Below are 26,788 nucleotides of genomic sequence, written 5' to 3'. Positions count from 1 at the left end.
AGTTTCACTGTGTGTTAATATGAATATACACATATTATGATTGTCTGTTTGTCTGTCATTTAATTTCTTTTTAATTACTCTAATATCTTTAAAATAAAAAACAAATTCCTTTATACATAATATTTTTATTGGTCTAAAAAACTTAACTCTAACAATAACCGCTTATAAAACTTCCCACTGTTGGGCAAAAGTCTCTGCTATACGGAAGTATTTTAAGATTTAAATTAAGCCCACACTGCTCTGGTTTGGCAGTTCACATTAAAATACACCTAATTTCTTTTTTGTTTCTTTTTGACGTTCTCTTTCTTGAAGAAACTGCCAATTATCTTAAATACTCTATATATGATGTAGAGAATGAGTAAGAGTAATCCGATTTGATCCAGCATCCAAAGTTGGTACCACGAGTACAGGAGAGACTTTGAGCGGAGATGGTGGGCACCTGAAAATCATGTAAGTAATTACTATTGTAGGGATTTAGAGACATACTTAGAGAAACTAAAATATTTTGAAAATAGTAATATTTCTAAAATAAAAAAAAAGTTTCTAATGTAATGGTTAATCATTTAATTTTGCCAATAAAAAAAAAAGAAATCGGAAAAAATTTAGTAAAAATTAGAATGAAGATATGAATACAAAGAAGTTTGTTTTGATGTGTGTATTACATTATTTATCTGTGGTCTTTGAACAACTACATATAAGACATAAGATAATAAAATAATATAATTAAGAATTAAATAGTAATATCGACCTTTGCTTTCAATGGCCAGTTCCACGTAATGCTGTATGAGTTTCGTGGGCGTCACCGGTCGACTTTGAAACAGTTTCGACAGGTACTTGGCGCGCTTGTAGTATCTAGAAATTAACACCAAAATATAATTTGAAAAGTTATCTATACAAATAATACAATCCTAGCGTCTTTTTGTAATATTAAAACAACCACTTTTTACTAAAGGCATATAACACAAGGATGTATATACGGTACATATACCAAAATAACATTTTTTATAATTTATTGTCTGTCTGTTTGTTCCGGCTAATAAATCCGGTCAAAACGGCTCGGCCGATTTTGACGGGACTTTCACTGGCAGATAGCTGATGTAATAAGGAGTGACTTAGACTATTTTTATTTTAGATTTTCTATTTTGTTTTATAGCTGCGAACTGAACAAATAACTTTTTTGTTAAATTCCGCGCGGACGTCAGACAGTCGCGGGCACAGGTAGTAATTAAATAAAAATATTGTTAACCTTTTCTTATAAAGGAAAAGTTTGGTTTTATAGACGAAACACAACAGAATAGTGGAACAATTCTGCACAAAATTTTGCTACAGAAATAGGTAAAATGGTCTGAAATAGCAGAGTTCACATGTACCCTACATTTTATCCTCGAAAATTTGATGTAATAGTTTCCATGGAAACAAAGTCACTGGCAACATTCATTCATCTTTTACGCAATAATGGTAATAAAAAAGATAACTCACTTATCATTCCCCAACATTTCATTCAAAGCTGCTCTCAACTCTTCCCCCATATCCGAGGAGAAGGTCACCATCAACGCGTGACCCTCCCTCACGCAGCGCATCGCGTTCGACGGCTGGTCTCCAAACACTGGTATCGCTATAACTGGTACTCCGAACTTGAGTGACTCCAAAGTGCTGAGGAGACCTCCGTGTGTTATGAACACTTTTACGTTGTTGTGAGCTAGAAGATTAAATAGAAGACTTATAATCGTCTGTTAGTCGACCAGGTGGACTGATGACATTAATAAGACCGCTGTCCGCCTGTCTGGCAGAAGTCGCAGGACAAGAGTGAGTGGCCAACATTAGAGGAGGCCTATGTCCAGCAGTAGACCTGCTAATACTTAAAAATAACTGTCACGTTAGCCCAAAAGTGACACTGCCTTCCGCTTTTGGGTTGTTCGATACCCGCCCCGAGGTTGATATTTATATGTAGGTCGTATATGTATTTACACTAACTATATGATCACAACTAAATACTACTTCTTTCAAGTAGTGTTGTGTTCCTGTGGTGAGTGAGGTGACTGGAGCTCCTGCGCGATTGGAGGTAGCGTCGACATTGCGCTTGCGATGCTTGTAGTGTTGCAGGCTGTTATGAGGTACGGTAATCGCTTACCATCAAGTGAGCCGTAAGCTTGTTTGCTGACTTAGTTGTATAAAAAAAAACTTACCAAGTACACTAGTCTGCGGGAACCAGGGTCGGATGTGAACATTCTTGGGCAAGTTGTCCAGCTTATCTTCAAACTTCCAGAGCACCGTGTAAGGTAGGTCGGCGAAGATCGAGATTATGTCTTTTTTCACCTTTTCTGGTAATTGAGTAGACTTAAGCACAGACCCCATGCTGAAGTAGATCACACCCCGGGATGATGAGTCGAGGAGAAGTTGAAGGTCCTTGGTGGTAAGAAAAAAGTTATATTTAAAGATTCTACTTTATAATAATATGCTATAATATAATATTATCAGCATCTACCCGCACGATATAAAAAGGGCTACTCTTTAGATCAAGGGCCGTCATTTTTAAGTTAGATAGGTTAGGGTCATTTTTTTTTTTGTAACGAAATTATGTCGATAAATGGTCACATTTTGCGCTTAGATCATTTGACGGCCGTTAATTTAAAGTATTGCCATAAGAAGAATAATTGTTCGTATGTCTGAAATGCTACAGGGCAACCTCGCTCATTCATACTCTAAAGACCAATTTCATGAGGTGCTGCTATATATCTTATAGCCTTGCTCGATAAATGAGCTCACGAAGTATAGATACAAGGAGTTCGAACGGTATAGGCTTTTCTATAGTATTAATGTACACAATAATAAACCTAGATCTTAGTTCTCTTTTCTGCCACTGGCAGCGCTAGAATTTAGGTCGAACCGATGCTATTATTATTATTACACGTAAACACACGTTGGCTCGTGAATGTTGAATTTAATTAATTTAAATAAAAAAATACTCATTTATTTATTTAAAATTAGTAGTACAGCTGTCAATAGCAACAAAATCTTAAAAATGGTGCGCTCTACCGGCAAAAATTAGAATTAAAATTCTGTCCCCTAAATTGAGATCATTCGTTTAACATTACATTCGAACATTACTCCTTGTATCTACTTCGTGAATATGCTATTCAACACCAATAAAACTTTTCGAATCGAACCAGTTGTTCCAGTTTTTGTCGCGTTCAGCAAACTAACTGTTAAACGAAACCTGAACCCGCACCTCCGACTCACCGTGTCGGTATTTTTGATATGATATTAAAAATGTTTATAATTTCCTCATGTATTACACAAAAAAAAAAAAAAATAACACAAACAAATTACTTGATATTAATTTCAAGTACCTTAAGATCATTATTAAATATATCTACCTATATAATACGTAAAAGCATAAACTTTGTATCCCTTTTTACGAAAATTGCGCGCACCGAGGAGTATGAAATTAGTTTTAAAGATCATTATTTTCTCAAGAACATTACAGTGCACTTAAGAGTGTTGTACATGTAGATACTTTATTACATATGTAACAAACAGTTTGACCGTATTTGTTTAAATAGGTAATGACTCAAAAAAGGGAAAGGTAGCAATAAAGAATCATTTATTTATTTGTTTACTACGAGTATTATCAATCTTAATGCGTACATGGTTTAGTTTGTGTTTTCGTTTGATTGTGGGTAGTTTGATAAGATAATGTGCAAGTTTATGAGTAATTTTTTGTTGTGATTTTTTTTGTATATTTGTTATATTTATTTGTTTTATATTTATTTATACATTATATTTCAAGTACATATTGTTTTAATTTACTTTCGTATATAGAAAGGTTTTCACATATATTTTTTTCATTTGGTAGTTTAATGTACCTCATGACACCATCATAATTATAAAATGTTTCTTTTACCGTACTCTATTTTTGATGTAATAAGTTTCAGTTTGTGTGTATTTCATAAGTCGTGTGTATACTCGTGTTTGGTAAGAGCTGTCTGCATGCGGATGTGTCCAGATATTTTTTTATTAACATGCATATGTTTAATATTAGTCCCACCGAAGTAGGACTTTACAAAAATTTTAAAAACTCACTGGAGTGTACACCTCCACCGAAACGCTAAGTAAATTGGTCGAAGAAATTTTGTACACTTATAGTTTATATAGAGAAGCAGTGCAGAATGCTAATATTTTTTTTTAAATTATGCATAAAAATATTAAAATTTATTTAAATATTAAATCAATAAAAAAAACATTACGCACACTGCCATGTATTTGACACACATATGTATATTATACTCTATAGTTGATTGTCAGTCTGTAGTCGAATTGAAAAATTAAAAAAGGTTATTTATTTTCATTATTGTTTTTTTTTTTAATTTAAATTTTTAGTTATGTTCGAATTTCGACCGCTGGGTCACCACTAGTATATATAACTAAGTAAACGAATCAGCATTAAATGAGTTAGTATGTTTTAACCGACTTCCAAAAACGGAGGAGGATCTCAATTCGATTGTATTTTCATGTATGTCACCTCAGAACTTTTGACTAGGTGGACCGATTTTGATGTTTTTTTTTTTAATCTAAAAATGGTGTGTCGTTGTAGCTTTTAAATTTAATTGAGATCTAAAAAATACTTTTTGAGTTATATCTAATATTGCGTATTTACGTGACTATTTTGTCGTCGATCTACGTTATATTATACCGTATAATATTTCACTGGGTACACTGATTTTGATAATTTTTATTTTAATCGATAGCTGATGATTGTTTTGTAGTTCCATTGAAATGTGATCGAGATATGATAACTACATTTTAAGTAATCAATTCAAAATTTTCACAAAGTAATTATGAAATGTGTATCTTTTATGCGGTAAAATAAATTGTTTATTTAAATTATCTCATTGGGTATGTAAAAAAAATATGTAAAATATACCCTTTTTGAGCTTTCGAAACCTACCTAACCTCTTCAAACACGATATATTAAACGTACAAATGAATCTTAATTGCACAATTGGCGGGTGTATCGCTAATGACCGATCTCTACCAGGAAATTTATGTGGAGGATATTATGACCAGTGACTATGAGTACTGATGTACTTGCAGTAAACGAGATTATAACTATATACCTACATGTGTAATTTATTAAATTATTTCATCAATTACAGAACCGGTTACAGCCGTTAATAATACAGGAATAGTTTATTTATCACATAATATCGAAGTTGAAGTAAGAGAAGCTCGGTGCAGGATTACATAGTTGATAAAGATGTGTGGACTTAGTGACGCTGTATTTCATGCAACATGTTTCTAATTTTGTTCTAAAACACAGTTTATATATTATTTTCAAAAGAGTAACTGCGGAGTTTCTTGCCGATTCTTCTCTGCAGAATCTATATTCCGAATCGGTGGTAGCTTCACTTTTACAAATATAAAATAATTCATTTTTAAAGTTTTAATTTGTAAAATGACGTTTCGAAAGTGCTCTTGGGGCCTGTTTAAATAAAGCTGTTTTTGATTTTGATTTGATTTATCGAAGTTGAAACCCTTACTGTGTACATACAGTAAAATTAAACACAAAACAGAACAGAAATGATGGCATATACAACACTAGCCCTATATACCCTGCACGCGTTGCTACGCTTTTTTTATTTTTTTATTTTGATCGCACCAATTCAGAAACCTTTGTAGGCTCGTGCACTTCACTTTGCTAAAGATCATGACATGATGAAATGCAAATTTACGATTCTATAAAGGACATACAGACAAACATACATTTTTATGTATATAAGATAATCATAGTGTTGTACTCCAACAGGCTCCTTACGATAGCATACTATAAATAAATAAGTAAATATCTGCACAATACACACACGGCCGTCTGTTCCTAAAGTAGGCAACATAATGCTTGTGTTTGTATAGGTAACAGCCGACTGGTATAGTTACATTTTTTTACGTTTTTTTTTTTAAATATATTTTATTTTTAATATTAGCTGAATTTCGCGATTTCATCCGCGTATCGTTCGTCTCCCCGTTGAAATGTCGGGAAAAGCGGTCCATATTATTGTGGATTATCGGCTGTACGGATTACCGCACACTAAAAAATGTCCATGGTTTTGTATTATTTAGGATAATTACTTGCAAAATTGCTGTTTAAGCACGGAGCAGCAAAGGTGTAATAATGCTTTTGATGTCTGCACTTCTGCGTTACAATCATCTCAATAAATTTAGTCTCAGATCGACTTCCATTCGATTTGATTTCGTACCTTATCCTTCCCTTACATGTCATCTCTCATTCAACTGTAAACTGTACACATTACATCCGCTATCCCCGTACTAGCTTTCATTGCAACTAATTCAGTTGATTTTGCGTGAGAGAAAACTAGCATTTACTATATATTAGTAATATTACTTAAAATTAATTACCTCAGGTAACGGTGGCGTGTCTTCTGGTATATGGTATCCTGCTATTTCGATGACATTGGGGGGTAAACTGTGCGCGGGTGCGAAGGAGGGGTGCGAATTCACAAAGAGTATGGAGATGTTGTGGACGGCTTCGTCGAAGGGTTGGAGGGTTACTCCTCTTGCCTTTGCGATGGGGGTAAAGTATGCATCATAGTTGGATTTAACCATGGGGTAGTCCTTTCTGGAAGAAATGGTTTTTCGTAATTATTAAAGAGATATTTCAATGTGTTTTGTAAAATTAATATTTTCTTAAAATGAATGTGAATTGAAATAGGACACGAACATTTTTACTTTATTGATTACTTTCAAGATGTACTCCTTAAGAAACGACGTAGGGACTGTGACCTGTGACGCTAAGTGTGATTTTTTTAAATCGCTTTAAGCTATTTATAGATAAATAAGTATTAGTTTGATATACCAGCATTAACTGTCCTATACGAATAAGAAGCCTGAAATTATGTTTTGATTTTATGATGAATTGACCGTAGTGTATATAGATACATATCAAACAAACAAACTTTTTATTTTATTTTACACTAGCTGCGCTCGCAACTTCGTCGCGAGGAATTTAACGAAAAAGTCATTTTTCAGTTCGCATTTTTTAAAAAAATCTAAAATAAAAGTAGCCTAAGTTCCTCTTCTTATTATATCAGCTATCCCGAAAGTCCCGTCAAAGTCGGTTCAGCCGTTTCAGAGATTAGCCGGAACAAACAGACAGACAGACAGACAAAAATTGTAAAAAATGTTATTTTGGTATACATCAATATACATTTAGCAAAAAGCGGTTATTTTAATATTACAAACAGACACACGATTACTTTGATTTGATTAAATAACAAAAACTGTTTGAAAATAAATTTGATTGATTGTGTCCCTATACATTCCTCTGTTGGGCATATGCCTCTTTCTCGAGTTTCTTCTCATCTGTTTAGAGCTTAATCCACCACAATACTCCACTGCGGGTTAATTTACTATATTGCAATATGACTTGTACGTTGATACCAAAATTGATTGTAATTAAAATATTATTTCATAATTAATTTTAATTATATTATCTACTTCCTGTGCTACGTGGTTTCAGCCGCGTTATTTTAAGGAAAATAATAGCCTATTATAGTAATTGGTCTATAACAATTAATATATTATTTAATTCGAACCATTATTTCCTCATTTACTCATATTACTTTGGGTAAATAAACAAATTTTTCATCTTTAAATTATTAGTGCCTATAGATTATAGATATTTCATAATGTTATTTTTTTTTATGTAACTACTTCGGCAAACAAGCGTAAGACTCACCTGATGGTAAGCGATTACCGTAGCTTATAGACGCCTGCAACACCGGAAGCATCGCAAGCGCGTTGCCGACCCGATCCCCAATCCCCCCAGGAGCTCTGGTCACCTTACTCACCAACAGGAACACAATACTGCTTGAAAACAGTATTATTTAGCTGTGGTCTTCTGTAAGGTCGAGGTACTGCCCCAGTCGGGCTGCTCCATATTTTGAGCAGGAAATTCCTGCTGTGCCCTACCTCAGTTAAAATGTTAATCCTAATCCAAATCCAATTCATTATATTGCGAATATATGAAACGCTTGGACTACAACAAATATTTGAATAATCGGTCGCGAGATCGCCCGCGTTGATTACACACTTTAATCTCTAGACAGAGAATACATATCCCTACTTATATTACAATTGCGAAAGTTTGTGAAGATGGGTAGATTAATACTCTCTCGCATAAAACTACTTAACTGTAATTAAAGTTGGTAAGTATATCTAGAAATGCGGTGAAACCGTAAGGTGCGTCTCGCTTCAGCCTGTAATATCCCACTACTGGGCATAGGCCTCTTTTCCCATGTAGGAGAAGGATCAGAGCTTAATCCACTTCGCTGCTCCAATGCAGGTTGGCGGATATATTCCCTACTATGAGTAACGATTGCTATCAGATGTACATGATAACAACCGGGACCGACGACTTAACGTGCTCTCCGAGGCACGGTGGGGAGACCCACTAGGACTCCACAAACACCCAGGCCACGGCAAACACCTGTATGGCCAATACAAATGTTTATCATGTGCGGGGATCGAACCCGCAACCGCCAGCGCAACACGTACAATCCATGGCCGTGACCGCTGCGCCAACGCGGCGTCCAAAAAAGGTGAAAGATGCGTCTAGTAAATGTATAAAATTTTGATAAAGTATCAACTGCACTCATCATATAATAGTAGTAGATAAAGTATCATGCACTGTCGTATGGTTGAATGACCTCTGAGACGTTATTTTATAAATATAAAATTACGGTCTTATACGAACGAGTTCAGTTTTCTCGCATTTGAATATATTAGCGTTCATTAATTTCAAATTTAAATATAGAATGTTCCTTCGTGTATTTATTTTTATTCTTTATTCAAATTTCGAACGATCCCTACAAATGTATGTATATTTTTATTTAAGTTTCCATTTAATTTAAACCTCTTTCGTTTTTTTTTTCCTTTTTTTACTTTTTTGACTTGTTGAAGTTAATTTTATTAAGTGGAAATTTCCATGTTTTTCTTTTGTTTATTCATTTTTAAAACAAAAATTTCCAGATGCTTCTACCAAGGATTGAAACTAATTCAACTCCTTTGAAATTAAGTCTAATCTAATGATCATAAAAGCATACTAGTGTCTTTGAGAGTTTAAATTGGAGGAGATTACCCCATACGGAAACCTGCTCTAAGGAGGTCTCGATTTCAGATACAAGTTGTAATTTTTATCTCTCCTCTACTTCCGCGAGATATTAGCCCGTCCAGCAGAAAAGGTTTCACCCGTACTTGTTATCTCTACGAGTATGTATAGGAATCAATATTACCAAAAATTAAGAACGTACAGAAAATGAGGTGGAGTCCCTTTCAATGAGTTCATATACATGTACAATAGGCTATACGCGATGTTATATAGCAAAATTAAACCTCGCACCAAAATAAAGAACCGCGGAAGATTTAGGTATATGCGATTTTATAATAGCGTAATTAATTCGCAAAGCCGCTATGGTGCATCGTGGTGTATTAAGCTCGTGTCTATATACAAAGAGAAAGCCTTTGCCATAGCATACAGGCCGTTTTAGATATGTTAAAAATAAATGAGTACTTACAATGTTGCAAATGTCATGAACAGGTACGCGAATGTGTTCTTAAGCCGTGCGTAGAAGTCCATTGGTATGCCAGCGTCGTTCATGAGCGCTGGTATGGTGGGCACGGATCGAACTGCATCCACTAAGTGCTCTATGTGGGTGTGCATCACCATGCCGCTGAGGAGGATCCATGGTACTTCCTGGACAGCTGCGTATCTGAAGTACCATAGTTTATAAGAAAATATATATATTTATTTTTTTATTTATATAATTAAATAAATAAATCGTACCACAACAATTTCGAATCGAAAACGATAATCGATCCATATTAAAATATGGTTCTGCCATTAAAGTGTATGCGATGAAAGTGCTTTGAATTGTTCCACATTTAACTTGCGATTCCTGTTGAATTTTCCGCTCTGACGTCGTTTGTCATTCACTACTCTTCAGATTTCGATCAAGAAATCATCAAAATCGGTACAGCCAGTAAAAAGATATGAAGTAATGACACATTAATAATATAAGTCGAATTGAGAATCTTCTGATGAGGGGCAAGTTTTGTAATTTTAACCGACTTCACAAAAAGGAAATTCTAAATTGTTTGTTATTTTACAGTGGAATAATGTGGCAGATGTTGATCCAACCTTCATCCTTTGTACAACAACAAAAGATACATACCCAGAATCAACGTCCGAGAAGAACCACTCCGAGACGACAGCGTCAAACTGTTCCTTAACTAACATCTCCCGAACTGCAGGCGTTTCGATCGCCAACCGAGAAATGTTCCTTGCCATTGCCATAACTAGGCTCATGTCTTGACTGCCGCGATCCATCATATTTACATTTGCTAAAAAAAAACAATTTGAATAATCATCTTAAAGTAACTCGCTTAAATCCAAATTGGAAAAGTTTAAAAAAATCATTTGACTCGATAATCAGCTGACTACCCCGTTCTGCAATTGGCGGTGACTCCGCTTTCTGCCCTGTGACTTCAATAACCGCCTTGATTCTAGGCGTAATATTATAATCTTCTAATGAACGATTCATCCTGTTACATTCCATTGCTGGGCATAGGGCTTTCTGCGTGTAAAAGAATAATTGGAGCTTGATCCACCACGCTGATCCACTACGGGTTGGCGGATATATTATTTTTCTTTGTACAGATACAAATATCCATCCCAAACTCCCCTGGAATCACTCTATTTACTAAAGAAAATTGCATATAAAATCCGTTGCGTAGTTTTGAAGATCTAAGTAAACAGACAGCGGGAAGCGACTTTGTTTTATACTATGTCATGATATATGCTAAATTGATCTTAATGTCAACTTACTCGGCATAACTTTCATAATATTACTAACGTCGACGTACTTTAAATTCTTTTGTGATGTCGTGTCTGGGAATGTTGTCATCATTGTTACCTGAAATAAATGAGATTACTTAAGTACCTCATAGATTTCATATTTAATTAAAGAAGATCAAAGGAGGTATAATTATTGAAACAATGAAATCAAGAAGAAAATGTCGTCTACCATTTAAATAGAGATAAAAATTGTATTGAGGTAGGACAGACAAACAAATAACTTGCTCAAAATCTAGAGCAGGCCGACCGAGAAATATGTCAACCTAGCAGAATATCACTAACAAATAATAAAGCTCAGGAATGTCGTGTTACTGTGGTGGGTACGCAGAGCTGCTGAGGATTGGTGATAGGGTTGTGGAGAACCCTTTAGATCTGTACGTCCATCACCCAACCTTTTCCGCTGTCGTCATCTACATAAATAACACACACATACACACACACACAAACAGCCACACACACATATCTATATATATATAAACATTATATGTATTTCATTAAAATAGGAAATAAATTTAAATATTATTTAATAATGTCACATAAAAAGGCTAGTCTTTAGATTAAGAGCCGTCATTTTGAAGTTAGATAGGTTCGTGTTATTTTTTTCGTTTTTTGTAACGAAATTATGTCGATAAACGGTCTAATTTTGAAGTTAGATAGGTTAGGGTTATTTTTTTTTTGTAACGAAATTATGCCAACAAACTCAAATTTTGAGCTTAGATTATTCGACTGCTCTTACTCTAAAGACTTACCCATAAAAACATCGTACGATGTACGCGGCCTCGGCTAATGTTTAACTTCGTTAAAAGAATGCGTCGTACGCGCCGGTCGGGAATGATCGGCTGCAATCTACCAATATATATGTGTGCTTATACGTCTCGTTACCGATCTATGCCTTCACTTGTTCACTTCACTTGTATTTAGTTTAATAGGAGTTAGTGTAAATTGCTATTGTGACTGTCAATGTTCTCTAAAGTATTTGTGTCGTGAATAAACTATCTCTTAGTGCTGTGACTGGACTTCATTTCTGTGTACCCAACTTGCTTAAAGATACCTTCACCGAGATTTACTTCTGAACTGTAATCATAATAAGTGGTAGTGAGTAATTTAATCATAGCCACCACTACCACCACACTATCAACCCTATAACTGGTGACCCCGACGTGATCTGAACACGCAACCATCTGGCAACAGGCTTGCAATACTCCTAGTAATGTAGGCGCCCGTAATCTACGGTAACGTTACCCATCGGACTAGAAGAACTAAGTGCTTTTTGCTACTCTCGTGATATAAAAAAAAACATGCTTACCTGGTGACCAGCTTTCACAAGCGGGTCAACGATACCCTTCATTAATTGAAAGTGGCTTTTCGAGGGTACTGTGTGAATGCACAGGATATTGTACCCGTGCGCTGCCGCAACAGCTGACAGCAAAAGTAGAAGCAGCTTCATGATCTGTCATAAATAATAAAAGTATTTAAATAAATGGGGTAATTAATATGTACATCAAGATTAGTTTGATGGCAACATTGACTCAGTTCAAATCGCATTTTAGTAAATTAATAATTTTTTCGAAATTGAGTTTTTGTTTACTATTTGAGGTAACACAAGATAGTTATTAGTTAAAGGGGGAAGATTAACTTATTAGCATTCGATGGATTCACTGAGAGGGTGCCGGTTCCATCGAGTGGCAGAGGGAAAACTCAGAGCAGTTCCTAGGACTTGCGACCTAGATGTAGGTTTAAGCCCCCCTTGAGATGTACATCAACGCTCCCCTTCACTGCTCGATTAGTCCGCCCCGCCTAGCTAAATTATAGATCGTAATATAATATCTAACAATTAATTCGTTTGCACAAATCAATTACTGAAAGAGTCTAGGTTAAGTTACTAGTGGGATACAACAAGCGCATCGTGCCAAGCAAAAGCCAAAACTGCCTAGTCGCGGTTGCACCGATCATTTTTTACACGTCAGAATGACTCGAGTAATAGAATAAGTGAGGGTAGGTGAGTATCGAACGATCGATGTGCTAGATGGCGTGATCGCTGCATCTGTTGTTTATAAATTCCTTGCTAACTACCAACGATAGCGCAGGTGGCAACATAATATATTTTTTTCAACCCATAGTTCCTATTAGTTATCCTTTGTCGGTGGTCCGCAAGCATAAACAACACACACAAACAAAAATCCAGATAATGCAACATTAAAATTTAAATTAGAATTTGATAATGATTCATCGATAAAGATAACTTGACTGTGTTTTGGTTGTTAGACACTCAAACTTTTTTTTTGTTATTTACAATATTTTAAATGATAAAATATATTAACATCGCAGTATATTTGATATATGAAACGCAATATGAATTACTATTTTTTTTATATAACTAGACGCCATGTTGGCGCATCGGTAACAGCCATGGATTGTACCTGTTGCGCTGGCGGTTGCGGGTTCGACGATTAGGTTCACAAACTATACAATCGATTATAAAGTCATCAGATATTTTTGTATGTGATTTTAAGTGTAATAAAGAATATATATAAATATATATCTCTTCACAAAATAAGAAACACATAAAAAAAACTGAAAGGTACATACTATTTATTTATATATGTATATAAATATACAATAATATTATTCTATATGTTATAAGTACACATATGTCTGTCTGTGTTCACTGGTCATAATATTACAGAGTATAGTAATACTTACAGAAACATAATATTCTCCGCAACATGGTTGCCTGGTAGAGATCGCTTTTTAGCGATAAAGCGATATATTGTACAAAGCTAACACTAATCTTAATATCTTGTATTTTACTTTGGTGTACAATAAAGAATATTCATTGTTATAATACACTCTGGTTTTGTATTGCTTAGTCTCTTGTAAAGAGGCCATCTCAATGTTACTTTATCGATTATCTTGCAAAGATAAATAGTACTTAATTAATATAACTAGTATACTCTACTTGAATAAGATAGTAATATTTTTAATGGATTATATTGATATTTATGTATAGATATTGACTTAAAGTAATTGTCAAATAATCATTAGCGCATTATTCTAGTAATACAAACTATTAACATACGTGAAACAAACATATTTACATACGTACGAGTACATTGCTAGTTAAATAAAAGCTTGTATAAACTTATATGAGAAACGCAGTGTCCTTCGTTTGTTTGCTTTTTATTTTAACACTTCGAACACAACTTAAAGTCAAGATTGTTTACTAGATATACTCGTAGTATTAAACGGCTAGTCGATAAATTATTTATGTTTAACTAGCGGACCCCGCAAACGTTGTTTTGCCATATATGTTATTAACCCCCTTAATCACTCCTCCCCTAATAATAATATTTAATAATATTGATATTTTGTAGATATATTTTTTTAATATACAGGGTTACTTGTAATATGTCACGATCCCTTTAAGGGGTTGTCAGGAAGGGTATGGGCGATCACAGAAAAATATTTTGAAAAAACCATGTTTACCTATTTTAGGTTTTTTTTTTTTTTAATTTAATTATTAATGGTGAAAAACCCCAGAATCTATCACTTTAAAGGGCATTAAAAAGAAATTAATTGACGAATATTCGTAAATTCTTATAGAATGATAAACAATATTCTAAATAATAATAAATAACAATAAACATAACGATAACTTATTGAATTTTCAACCCTTGACTCACCAAAGTTAAAAAGAGGAAAATAATTAATGTCTTTGTTTTACAAACTTATGACGTACTGAAAAAAAAATCTATGAACGTGTATCTGCGTATTATTTTAAAAATATCTACACTTCCGAAGCTATTCAACGAGGTACAATAACCGTAGTCAAACTGAAAACTAAAGTCTCAAAATCAAATAAATTGCAAGCAAAGAAGAATAAATAAAAAATCAATATTACAATTTTTTAACTATCTTTATTTACATGACCGTGTTCAGTGGAAGATCATATGTGGTCACGATCCTCAGCAGTGAGGAAACTAAGAAGAAGAAGACTTATACCCGACTAGAAAAAAGGTCAGGCTCAACCAGATCATGTATCTGGACCGGATCAGGATAGAATGAGGCATGCCAGATCCGGCAAGCTCTATCAGGACCAGGTCTGGTCCAGATAAGGATAGCCTGATGATGTAAAATATAATCAAGTATGGTAAGGCATATTTGATCAGGACCCGTTCCGGTCCAGATCAGGATAGCCTGATGTAAAAATATAATCAAGTATGGTAAGGCATACTGGATCCAGAACCAGGTCCGGTCCAGATCAGGATAGCCTGATGTAAAATACAATCAAGTATGGTAAGGCATACTGGATCGGGACCCGGCCGGTCCAGATCAGGATAGCCTGAAAGAAATTACGCGAACTGAGCCTGAATCGCGCTATTAATGTTTTAAGCGCACTTAGTATAGTATATAGTTATCAGGACAGTCTAGCAGGGGGTCCATTTCTACACAGTGGAGCAGTCGTAAGTAATAGGAAATAGTTAATTAGTAGTTAATTATTAGAAGTTGATAAATAAATTTAATTAATAACAAAAATAAATAAAAATAAATAATATTTCAAGTAAAAACATAAATAAATAATACATTGGAAAAAATAAATGGAAATAAATATCATAATAATTCTGTTAAGTAACATATTTATAATATCAATTCGCTTTTTTTTTGCTAAACAATTTTTTCAAGAATATACATTCATGTTTTTTAAAAGGACCGGGCCGAACCGGCTGATCACGATGAGATGAGATTTCCTGATCTGGACCCGATCAGGAAATCGCATCTCATCCTGATCAGGTCCAGACCAATCATCTGCGTTACATGCCTTACATACCTGCGTTACATGCCTTCTGATCAGGCATGCCTGGTCCGGTCCTTCTAAGGAAGACGAAAAAATTTCTACTAGGGGACATCGGCCGTCTACAATTTCATTACAGTTACACTAAGTGTGCCTGCGAACCCGTCCTCGTGAAATTTTAAAAAAAAATATTCAGTTCGCAGAGTTAAAAAATAAATACTATTATATAATTTCTAAAATAGAAGTAGCCTAAGTTACTCCTTATTACATCATCTATCTGTTAGTGAAAGTCCTGTCAAAATCGGTCTAGCCATTTCAGAGATTAGCCGGAACAAACAGACAGACAGACAGATAAACAAAAATTGTAAAAAATGTCATTTTGGCATATTTACCATAACCATATGCATTTAGTAAAAAGCGGTTATTTTAAAACAGACACTCCAATTTTATTTATTAGTAGAGATAAATATTCTCATAACTAGTCAACCGTTCAAGGTTGAGTCCATCGAACAATACACGTCGAGAGTTACTCGTGATAATTGCTTTTGTTTACTGTTTTATTTCTATGAGTTTCATCATTTATTGAAAAATTATCTTAATAATTTTCTATTTAATATTATTTAAAATAAAAAATACTTACCTGTAGTGTTATACATTTAAATATAATATATAAAAAATAAATAAAAAATTTCACACAACGTGGGAACGTAAAAGGATTTTTTTTTATAACTAGGTCGATAAACAAGCGTACGTTATGGTAAGCGATTTATCATAGCTTCACTTCAGCTAATTGCAGTCCACTGCTGGACATAGGCCTCCCAAGTTCGCGCCAGACATTGTGGTGTGAACTCATGGTATCATAGCTTAGTGACCTGCAACACCAGAAGCACCGCAAGCGCATTGCCGACCCTATCCCCAATTCCCCCTGGAACTCTGGTCACTATTATTTAGCTATCATCTTCTGTAAGGTCGAGGTACTTCCCCATTCGGGGTGCTCCATATTTTGAGCAGGAAATTTGCTGCCGTGCGCTATCTAAGTTAAAATATTTTCCTTAAAAAATTCGGAATTACACAGTTCACTGTTAAACTGTTAATTGTTTTTGCTGCACTGTTTATCAATAAATTGTATTTTATTCCTGTAAGTAAATAAATAATTATAATCATAAATAATAATAATTAGGTAGGTACTTCTCTAATCGGACTGCTCCAGGTTTTAAGCACGGTTTTTCCTGCTGTGTCTAACCACAATAATCTGTATACACGAATAGGTACTTTTTTTGTACGGCTACCTTGAACTTGCACAGTCGGATATATGGTGTAATAAAATAATTCGCATGTTTTTATTTGTTCTAATTTGATTTTAATGACTCATAGATTAAGTCTAATGATAGAGGTAAAAAAGTTTACTCCGACTTATGTTGGTTACGTAAGTCGATGTTTATTTATTTATTTTATACTTTATTGTACACCACAAATATATTACAAACAAAGCATAAAGATAGTTACAGACAGTGAAGTACAATGGGCGGACTTATGGCTAATTAGCCATTTCTTCCAGACAACCCAGACATAAAAAGGAAACTTATTATCTAAATTGGGTAGGTGGTGTAGTGTATAATAAACTTACATACAAATGTTTACATTCTAATACTTATAATAAAATAAAGAATTTATTATTATTATTAGTACTATTATAAAAAATACATAAATAAATAAAAAGAAGAATAAAAATATAATATATTAAAATATCCAATAATAATTAGAAACGGCTGATGATACCGGGCTAATCTATATAATCCATAGTTTATTTCACTGAGGTAGAGCACAGCAAGAAATACCTGACTCGTAATGTGGAGCAGGCCGACTGGGAAATTACCTACTTCACAGAGCTAAGGTATGGCAAAGGTAGGTTAGGTCGCTCGCACGTGGTTGTTTTTTAGTCAGTAGGAGTCTGATATAACCCTCTGGCGCCCCCGTGCCGGAGGGTATCCATGATGGATTTTTCCCACGTAAAAAAAAGGGCAAAGGTAGGGCTTTGTTGGCTATAATTATGTGTCTGATAAATATTTAATATTTTTTGACAACCAGTAGCCCTTATTTTTTTAACTGTCAACACATTGCTCAACCATTACGTTTGCAGGCACGTGTCCTGCATGAAAGACAGTGTCGCTGTACCCAAAAAGCCTTTCATTATTGCTGATTTATCTAGCACATAAGGTACATTGATTACATTGATTTTATCAGTCACAAAAGTCAACATTTATCTCTACGAACTTACTGGAGGCCGTTGAATATGAGGCGTTTATTTATTCTTATATATAAAATTCTCGTGTCACAATGTTAGTTACAATACTCCTCCGAAACGGCTGGACCGATTTTGATGAAATTTTGGGTTCATATCAAGTAGGTCTGATAATCGGCCAACATCTATATTTCATACCCCTAAGTTATAAGGTAGGATTATGGGGGTTTATAACATATATGGTAAAACAACGTTTGCTGGATCAGTTAGTTACCTACAAAAATGTCGATGGAAACATCAAACGTGTGAGAAACGATAAATAGATACATACGTAAAATAACTTCGATAATATGTTAAATTATTGGTCGCTTTAAACCCACGGTCAGCTCACAAACTGTCATAAACTCTTACTTGTTTCTTAAAAAAAATTATCATCTTCCGAACGAGAGCACGAAATTGGATAACTCTTTTTTTGTGTTCATTATTGCCAGGACAAGGTAAAAAAATATACATTCAAAAAACAAAACATGGCGGTTCGAATTTCGACCGGACAACTAGTTTTAAATAATAAAAAAAATCAATTTAAGTAAAAATATTGCGTGATTTTAGTCAATTGTTTTAAAAAATTACAATCAATTTTAATTCCTAAATTATTGCAATTTAAATAACATCATGTAATTGCTTAAAAATTTAAATATAATATTTCTAACCGTAGTTATTTCTTTATAGGTATAATTTTAAATCAGCAAAGATATGCGGACCTTAGCCTGCTTTAATCTTAATAACAAGATTATTATTTTTTATCAATAGTTAAAGTAATATTGGTAAATGTGTCAGATTTAACTATAGACTATATACTAAAAATGTAAATAAAAAAGATTTGATTATTTTATTCAATGGATAAAAACAAAAGCTACTGGACCGATTTTTTTTACTAGTAATATGCTACGAGTACCTTATCATTGAGTGACATCAACTATATTTCAACGAAAGAAAGCTTAACAAACAATGTCGTATACTCCATACGGGCAGACAAGGTGGAAAGCTAGTCTAGATAATTATTTCATAGGTGTATGTGTAAACTTTTTTGACAGTAATTAATTATTTACGTTTTTGATAACAAAATGACTAAGCCGAAAGAAGTTGTTCTGTCCTGAAAGTTGTCAATATTGTAAATTTTATAAGAACATTTGATAAGAACCTTCTACAAAATATTAGTAAATTAAAAAAAAAAAAGTAGTCAAATTGGTCCAGCCTTTCTCGAGGATTTTATTATTAGCAATACATTTAGCGATTCACATTTATTTATATGAATCTTGAAGCGCATCGAAGACCGTAATATCTACATCTATAAATATCTGCCGTGTTACTTGTCAAACAGGTTTTCAGTTTTTTTTACAGTGAGAACAACGATTACTGGACGAAAAAGTAATAAAAAAAAAATAAGCAGCAACCTTTTTGGATTAGACCTTTTAGTATTAATTTTTAATATTATAATGTATTACTGTTTTGTTTCCCCAAATAATAAAAAATATATATATATTAAATGACAGGTACAGAGACAAAAGTACAATGACAGGAACTTTGTACATCGATAAGACCGCCTTTTGTACATGTTTACGTTTTTCCTTCATACATACCTTTTTTCCCTGTTCGATAAAAAAGTATCCTCTGTTATTGTACAATAAATTATATTTCTGTGCCTCCTGTGATAAGTGAAAGAAGTCGAAAATCATAATTTTGCAGGAGAGTAAAAATAGGAGTACCTTGTATAAACAATTGGAGCATATTCTTCTGTGGACTAAAACATTCTCTTTCAAATATGTTAAAGTTTTTTTAGGAAAAGTTCTTTACACACGCTTGATTTGGGGAGTAAGCTGATGAATGCGTCACGAGAGCGTTACGAAAAGTGCGATCGGGCGAGGCGAACGGAGCAAGAGAGAGAGGTGCGCGAACACATTTTCTTTCTCTCTTTCTCTAATAGCCACTTACGTTTCGTATATCTAAGACACAGTGCAGGCCTATTGCTAAAGAAGCTTTACTTCCGTCGTGTCTAAAGCACGCTCGTTCGTACGCACGCTCGTAACCGACTTCCAAAAAAGGAGGAGGTGCTAGGTCGAGGGAAACTCTCTAAAATCCGCAATAACTTTTTAACGGGTGTACCGATTTTGATAATTTTTAATTTAATCAAAAGCTGATATTTATCATGTGGTCACATATAAATTTTATCGAGATCTGATAACTACTTTTTGAGTAATCTTTGATAACGCGTAGTTACTTGACTATTTTTTCGTCGATCTACGTTGTATTACTCGTCGATGTAATTGAAGTCGGTTTCTTTTTTCGTTTGCGAGCAAACACAATTATTTAAGTAAAATTTCTTTAAGCACTCTTGACTTGGAGAGTAAGCTGGTAAATGTATGACGAGAGGGTTACGATAAGTGTGATCGGGAGAGACACGAAGGAGATTGATCTGTGCATTTGAGGTTATAATATTGTTTTATGATGTTGATATTTTTGTTATCTTTACTCTTTGTTTTTGAGAATGTAGACATTTTTTTAATGTTTGTTAAGTGTGTATAATCACCTTACGGCAAACGTTAAACATATTTATTAACTTGAGAAGTTTTAACAAATTACTATCATAAAGTCAATAAACGGGAACAAGTTCGATGTACTGTAATTATCGATAAGAAAAAAAATTGTAACTATTGCACGAAATGGGCATTGCTTACCTCACTATATGGATTTTTCTCGGGCAAACAGATTAAAAAGCGATAAATATGATAAAATTGTAATTAACTGATGTTTGTACATAAAAAGTAGTTTAAACAAAATAGATTTAAAACGCCTTTATAGGAAGTTAGGGCAATTAATTAATAAACGCTTCACACTCAACGACCCGTAGTGGGATTTACTCCAGACTAAGACAAAATGTGTAATGTTTGTCATGTTCGGGAATCGAACCTGCGTTAGCGCAACAACCAGTGCTGTGACCGCTGCGACAACGCGTTGACAAATATATGGTAGTCGTAATATGAAGTTAATGGCAAATTTCTATTTTTAGAGCTTGTTTCACCATTTGTGGGTAACGCTATTGACGGATGACGATACAAATAGACAGACAGCGAGAGCTAGAATAGGACAATAGGACCTGTTTCTTCTCAATTAATAAACTACAACTTTAAGATTAATATATGCAAATAGAAATATCTTATAAATATAGAAGCATTCGATGTTAAAAAAATAGTGAATCAAAAACTTTACTGTCGGATACTGTCATCCGTCAAATAGCGTTATCCACGACTTGTGAAACAGGCCCTTAGTGAGCAAAATAGCATATTGATGAAAACGATGAATAATGATTCAAAATGGCGACATACTAACATAACATAAAAGAAAAACCATGAACGGTTTAGTATAAATACATTTGTAAATCATGATATTATGTGCACATATCTTTCTACGCTTCTTTGCAATCAAAAATGACTTGCTAGGTACATTTCAACTAATGGTTATGAGATTATCATGGCAGATAACCGTGCTCAAAATCTGGAGCAGCCTGTTTGTGGAAGTACATCCTTGCCATATTGCTTTCAAGCAGTGCAGTGTTACCGTGGTAGGTAAGGTAGATTTTTTTTTATTTATTTATTGAGAGCTGGATTAGCCGCTCTAGTAGGTAAGGTAGATGCTTCTGGTGTTGCAAGTTACTGTATTCGTACCATCAGGCGAATCGTACTTGTAAATATCTAATTACATACACACACGGTCGTCTGTTCCTAAGTAACTTAATGCTTGTGTTATAGGTAACAGCCGACTGATATAACGACTATGATAAGAAATAATACATGTACAAATATTTAAATATAGATATTACACCGAGACTTTGGCGAGAATTGAACCCGCAACGCGCGGAACAGATAGCAGGGCCACTACAAACTGCCCCAATGCACAAAAAAAAAAATAATACAAATCATAAAAATCGTAAAAAAAAACATTATATTTTCTATTCCTGTTGTATTGCATTTTATTTATTTTGCCTTATTTCTTTATATTTAGAATATTTCGCTGTTGCTCTGATAAACTTAAATAAAATTTGTTGTCGTATGCTACATATGTCGTCATCAAATTCTAAATCATTTTGTTTTGAGTAGCGCTTGCGAGCCTCTTCATTACCTATGCAAGTTTATATTTCGAAGTTATTTTTTGAAAAAAAAAAAACTAACTAGCCTTGAAAGAGTAGGAACTCATTAGAAGAGCTTGTTGTTAAAATTATTGTTTGATAAACTATTACAAAAGATAACACTATTAAGTTTTATCTTCTGTAGAGCCCTTTTTAACCAACTTCATAAAGGAAGAGGTCCTCAGTACGAATGAACTTTCTTTTTGGTTTACTGGAACACGCGAAACTTTCTAAAGAAAAAAAAACTTGAATACAAAGTTTTAAATACTCGTATACTTGCATAATTATAAATATTTTTCGCCAATTAAGCTATGGAACGATGTACCCGTTAGATCGAAATTTTTAATATGATGATTTTATATTGGCCAAAGCACCGACACGGTCAGTCGGAGATGAAGGTTCGATCCCCGCTGGAACGTTCGATTTTTGATACGATATTAAAAATTGTGTAGAATTTCCTAATGTGCGAGTAACACAAAAATAAATCGTATAAATATTTTTAATTAACCTAATATAGTTTACAAAAAAACTTACTATAAAAAAAACTCGTCACAAAACTTTTTCATTAAAAAAAAAAAAAAACAATCACATTCTACTATTACTACTAAAAGTTCGTCGATTATTATTTTAGAACTAAAATAAAACGCTTTATATTGCACAGGCTCGAGATTGAGCGGTCGCACCGTTACTGACTATACTCGGAATAAGCAATGACGCTACACGCAAATATATACATATAATAAAATTGTCACCGACCAAGGTCTGTACGTCTATGCGCTAATATTATATGGTTTTAAATATTTTTTCTCTTATATACAGAGTATAAAAAAAGTTCTTAAGGTAAAACCAACATCGTTTACTACGGATTACTAATGTATTTATTTGCAAGGGATACACTTAACATTATAAAGTACTGGACCGGTTCTAATAATTCTTTTAGAATACGCTACCATTGAATGACAATATAGGCTTTATTTTAACGGGAAAAACAAAACAATCAAAATCGTGTAGTCCACACGGGCGAAGTCGCGAACGAAATGTTAGTCTTCGAAATATTTTTTGTTGTAAGTATATTAAGGAAATTTATTAATTTCTAAACGAGCATCAGCTTAGATAGATGTTTTTTTTTTTTTTGTTCTTTATTGTCAGGACGAGTTTGTACCAAAGAAAAATTAAGTCTGATATTTTCACAAAAAAAAAATCTTGACACAAAGTTCGCTAAGCTAATATAAAAAATCAATCAGTCAATTTCCAATAAGCGCATATGTAATAGTTCAATGACCCCCTGACGTCCTGTGAACGTCGTAATCAACCTTGGCAGATTTGGCTAACATGTGACCAACATTTTTAACCATTTAATAAAACACTTTTTTCGGATTTTATCGCGGTTTATTGTTAACTTTTGATTCCCGACGTTTCGGATACTTTACAGCAACCATGGTCACGGGAGTCCTCCCGTGTTTTATTAAATGAGTAAAATTCGCGTAAACATTAGAAAACAACATTTTTAACTTTATTTTCATCGCCAATAAGACTCAATTTCATTTGTAAATTATTTTAAAAACCAATACGGCTTCCCTGTTGTTTTTGTATGTTGTTAGTATTCGTTTTTTAACCTTCAACCAAAAAATGGAGAATGTTCTAAATTCAACTGATTATTTTTTAATGTTTACGTCACAACTTTTTATGGGTTAGCCGATTTCTCATCAAAAAAAATTGGATTTCTCTACTTATATTTATTTTATTTATTTACATTTTCGCACACTAATACAAAAATAATATATAAAAATAGAATTAGCATCAGTTGCAACAGGCGGCCTTATCGCTAATACAGTGATCTCTTCCAGGCAACATTTGGGCAGAGGACTAAAAGGAGTGTAGGATGGGGCGCAAAAATGTTATTTAACATACAAATGAACATATTATACTCATATACGAATCGGTACGAAAGTCGCTTTTATTTTCGATTCCGAGCAAAGACAAATTTTAATTTTTTATATTGTAGTAACGCGTAGATTTTTAGGATCCATCTCTCCAATCCATCTCCGATACAAAAAGTTAAGTTCCATTGGGGATCCTGATAGATCTATCTGGATCGAAAAATGCCCAGATAAAAATCGTATGTTAACGTATCAAATTTGAATAAAATATTTGGAATCCATTTTTCAAACACACAATAGTTTACAATAAATTCCCATCAATTATCATTTTTTATTTGGATCTATCTGGAACTTTTAGAATTAGGCATTCGCTGTCGAATTGAGAACCACCTTCTTTTTTTGAAGTCGGTTAAAAGGTGCAAAAGCGATCAATTCGTAGTGAACAAGATATTGTACGAGATATAGATACAACTCCAACCACCTATTAATTTATAACAATAAATTATATTGTTATTCTATAATCTAGACGCAAACATAGTGCGCAGTAAACACTTCATTATCACAATTAAATAAACGGTAAATCGTTATGACTCATTTACCAATTTAGACTGTGAATTGAATCAAATTTGCACACCGTGTGCAGTTTAATAATCCAACATGAACGATAGGCTATATTTTATTTCGTAATAAATAATGATTATATTCAAAAAATAAATAAAATTAGACGGTACGAAGGTAATCAGGACAGCTAGTACCTAAGTATACCAATATTGTAGATTTAAACTTACTGTCAATAAGAAAATATTTTGATGAACTATTGATATTGAAACAAGGCTCTAAAGATATAGATTTGTTAGTATTGTCAGAATTTAATATCAGTCAGTCAGTCACTTAAGCCTATTGCAATCCACTGCTGGGCATAGGCCTCCCAAGTTCGCGCCAGACATCCCGGTTTTCCGCAATCCTCATCCAGCCTACACCGGCAATCTTACGTAGATCGTCGGTCCAACGGGTCGGAGGACGTCCCATACTGCGTTTTCCAAGACGCGGTCTCCACTCCAGGACCCGTCTGCTCCAACGGCCATCGGTCCTGCGACACAGATGACTAGCCCACTGCCACTTCAACTTGCTAATTTTGTGGGCTATGTCGGTTACTTTTGTTCTTTCGCGGGTAGTCTAATTTCTAATCCTATCTTAGAGAGAAACCCCAAGCATAGCCCGTTCCATTGCACGTTGAACGACTTTAAACTTGTGGACCAGTCCCTTCGTCAGTGTGCACGTCGCGGCTCCCTATGTTAACACAGGCAGGATGCATTGCTCGAAGACTTTTGTCTTCAAGCATTGCGGAATCTTCGAAGTGAAGACTCGACGAAGCCTGCCAAACGTCGCCCAGCCCAACCGAATTCTCCTGTCGGCCTCCTTGTCAAAGTTGTTGCGGCCTAGTTGGATAGTATGGCCTAGGTAAATATAATCCTAAACAACTTCGAGAAGGGTACCATCGACCGATACCGGTCTCGGTATGACTCGGTTGTTAAACATAACTTTCGTTTTGTCCTAGTTCATACATAGACCGACAACGTCGGGAGGACTCGTTTAGGCCGGCCAGCATTTGGCCTAACTCATCCAACGTCTCCGCAAAGATGGCGATATCGTCGGCGATACGAAGGTGAGAAATTTATTCGCCGTTGACGTTGATGCTTCGTTCCCCCCAATCCAAGGTCTTAAAGACATAAATATTAATATCAATAATAATATAAAAATAATTTCTATTTTACTATATTTTCATAACTTTTTACTATGCTTTTATAACTCTCCGCACAAAGATAGTTGCAAGTAGAATAAATAATTGTTACATTTAGTATTTTTTTATTTTTTATTTTATTTTTATTTGGGAAACATACAATTTTATATTACATTATTATATTACATTATTATATTATGACTAATTACAATAACTGAAATCAATAAAGTTTCCACTATTAACTAATAAGTATATCAAGCACCCCACGCTTTTTACTCTGAATTGTATTATTTTTATAATTTTATTTTGAAGTAATTAATTATGATTGATTGTTCGATCTTCTACTATTGTAATATAAACTCTACGTGATTAAAAATTATTTTCTATAAAATTATTTCGATTAGCTATAAAAGCGTAGTTTTTTTATTTTTTTTTTTAAATAATTTTGTTAATGATTTTGTTACTTTTAAAGCATTCCGAATGCTTGGCTTTGTGTTGAGAGTGTGACGTGATTTTAAAAATGTCGGCACAATTGTTCTCCTTTATAACTCTTTTGTAAGATCTATCTTGGAATACTGCTCAACTGTATGGAATCCATTTTACAAATATCATGTTGCTCAATTGGAAAAAAATAATTATAAATTTATAAAATTTTTAAGTTACAAAGCTTCGCCGCATATTCAAGATATCCCGTATATTCCTTCTTTAGAAAATCGTCGATTGGAGAGAGACCAAATATTTTTATTTAAGTTACTTCGTAATTTTATTGTTTCCCCCTATCTACTAAGTAACATATTATTTAGATGTCCCAAAATAAACACACGTAGTCAGTCTATTTTATGTGCCTAAGACTAAGACTAAATATACCCAAAATAATTTTACTTTTAGAGCATGTAAAATGTAGAAACAATGTTTTCATCACATTGATTTTGCTACTTGTTCAGTGCAATTTTTGAATTACGATGTGCAATAAATTTTTAATTTATTATTAATTATTTACATAATTCATAAATTTCTAGT

At 33.8% G+C, this 26,788-nt stretch overlaps 1 protein-coding gene across 1 annotated transcript; it reads right to left on the bottom strand.

Annotated features, from left to right (window-relative positions):
- Positions 1-105: 105 nt before the first annotated feature.
- LOC123666767 (UDP-glucosyltransferase 2-like) lies at positions 106-12,387 on the bottom strand. The gene is made up of 9 exons (XM_045600820.1): positions 12,237-12,387; positions 10,901-10,988; positions 10,248-10,416; positions 9,591-9,785; positions 6,415-6,634; positions 2,187-2,406; positions 1,480-1,699; positions 749-852; positions 106-439 (listed from the first exon to the last, which is right to left on the bottom strand). Exons 1-9 carry the CDS (start codon positions 12,375-12,377, stop codon positions 270-272), a joined length of 1,527 nt encoding a protein of 508 aa, XP_045456776.1. The 5' UTR covers positions 12,378-12,387; the 3' UTR covers positions 106-269.
- Positions 12,388-26,788: the final 14,401 nt, after the last annotated feature.

The sequence above is a fragment of the Melitaea cinxia genome, chromosome 27 (assembly GCF_905220565.1).
Source record: "Melitaea cinxia chromosome 27, ilMelCinx1.1, whole genome shotgun sequence".
In the NCBI taxonomy this organism is placed as follows: domain Eukaryota; kingdom Metazoa; phylum Arthropoda; class Insecta; order Lepidoptera; family Nymphalidae; genus Melitaea; species Melitaea cinxia.
This window is presented reverse-complemented; position numbering and strand designations above follow the sequence as displayed.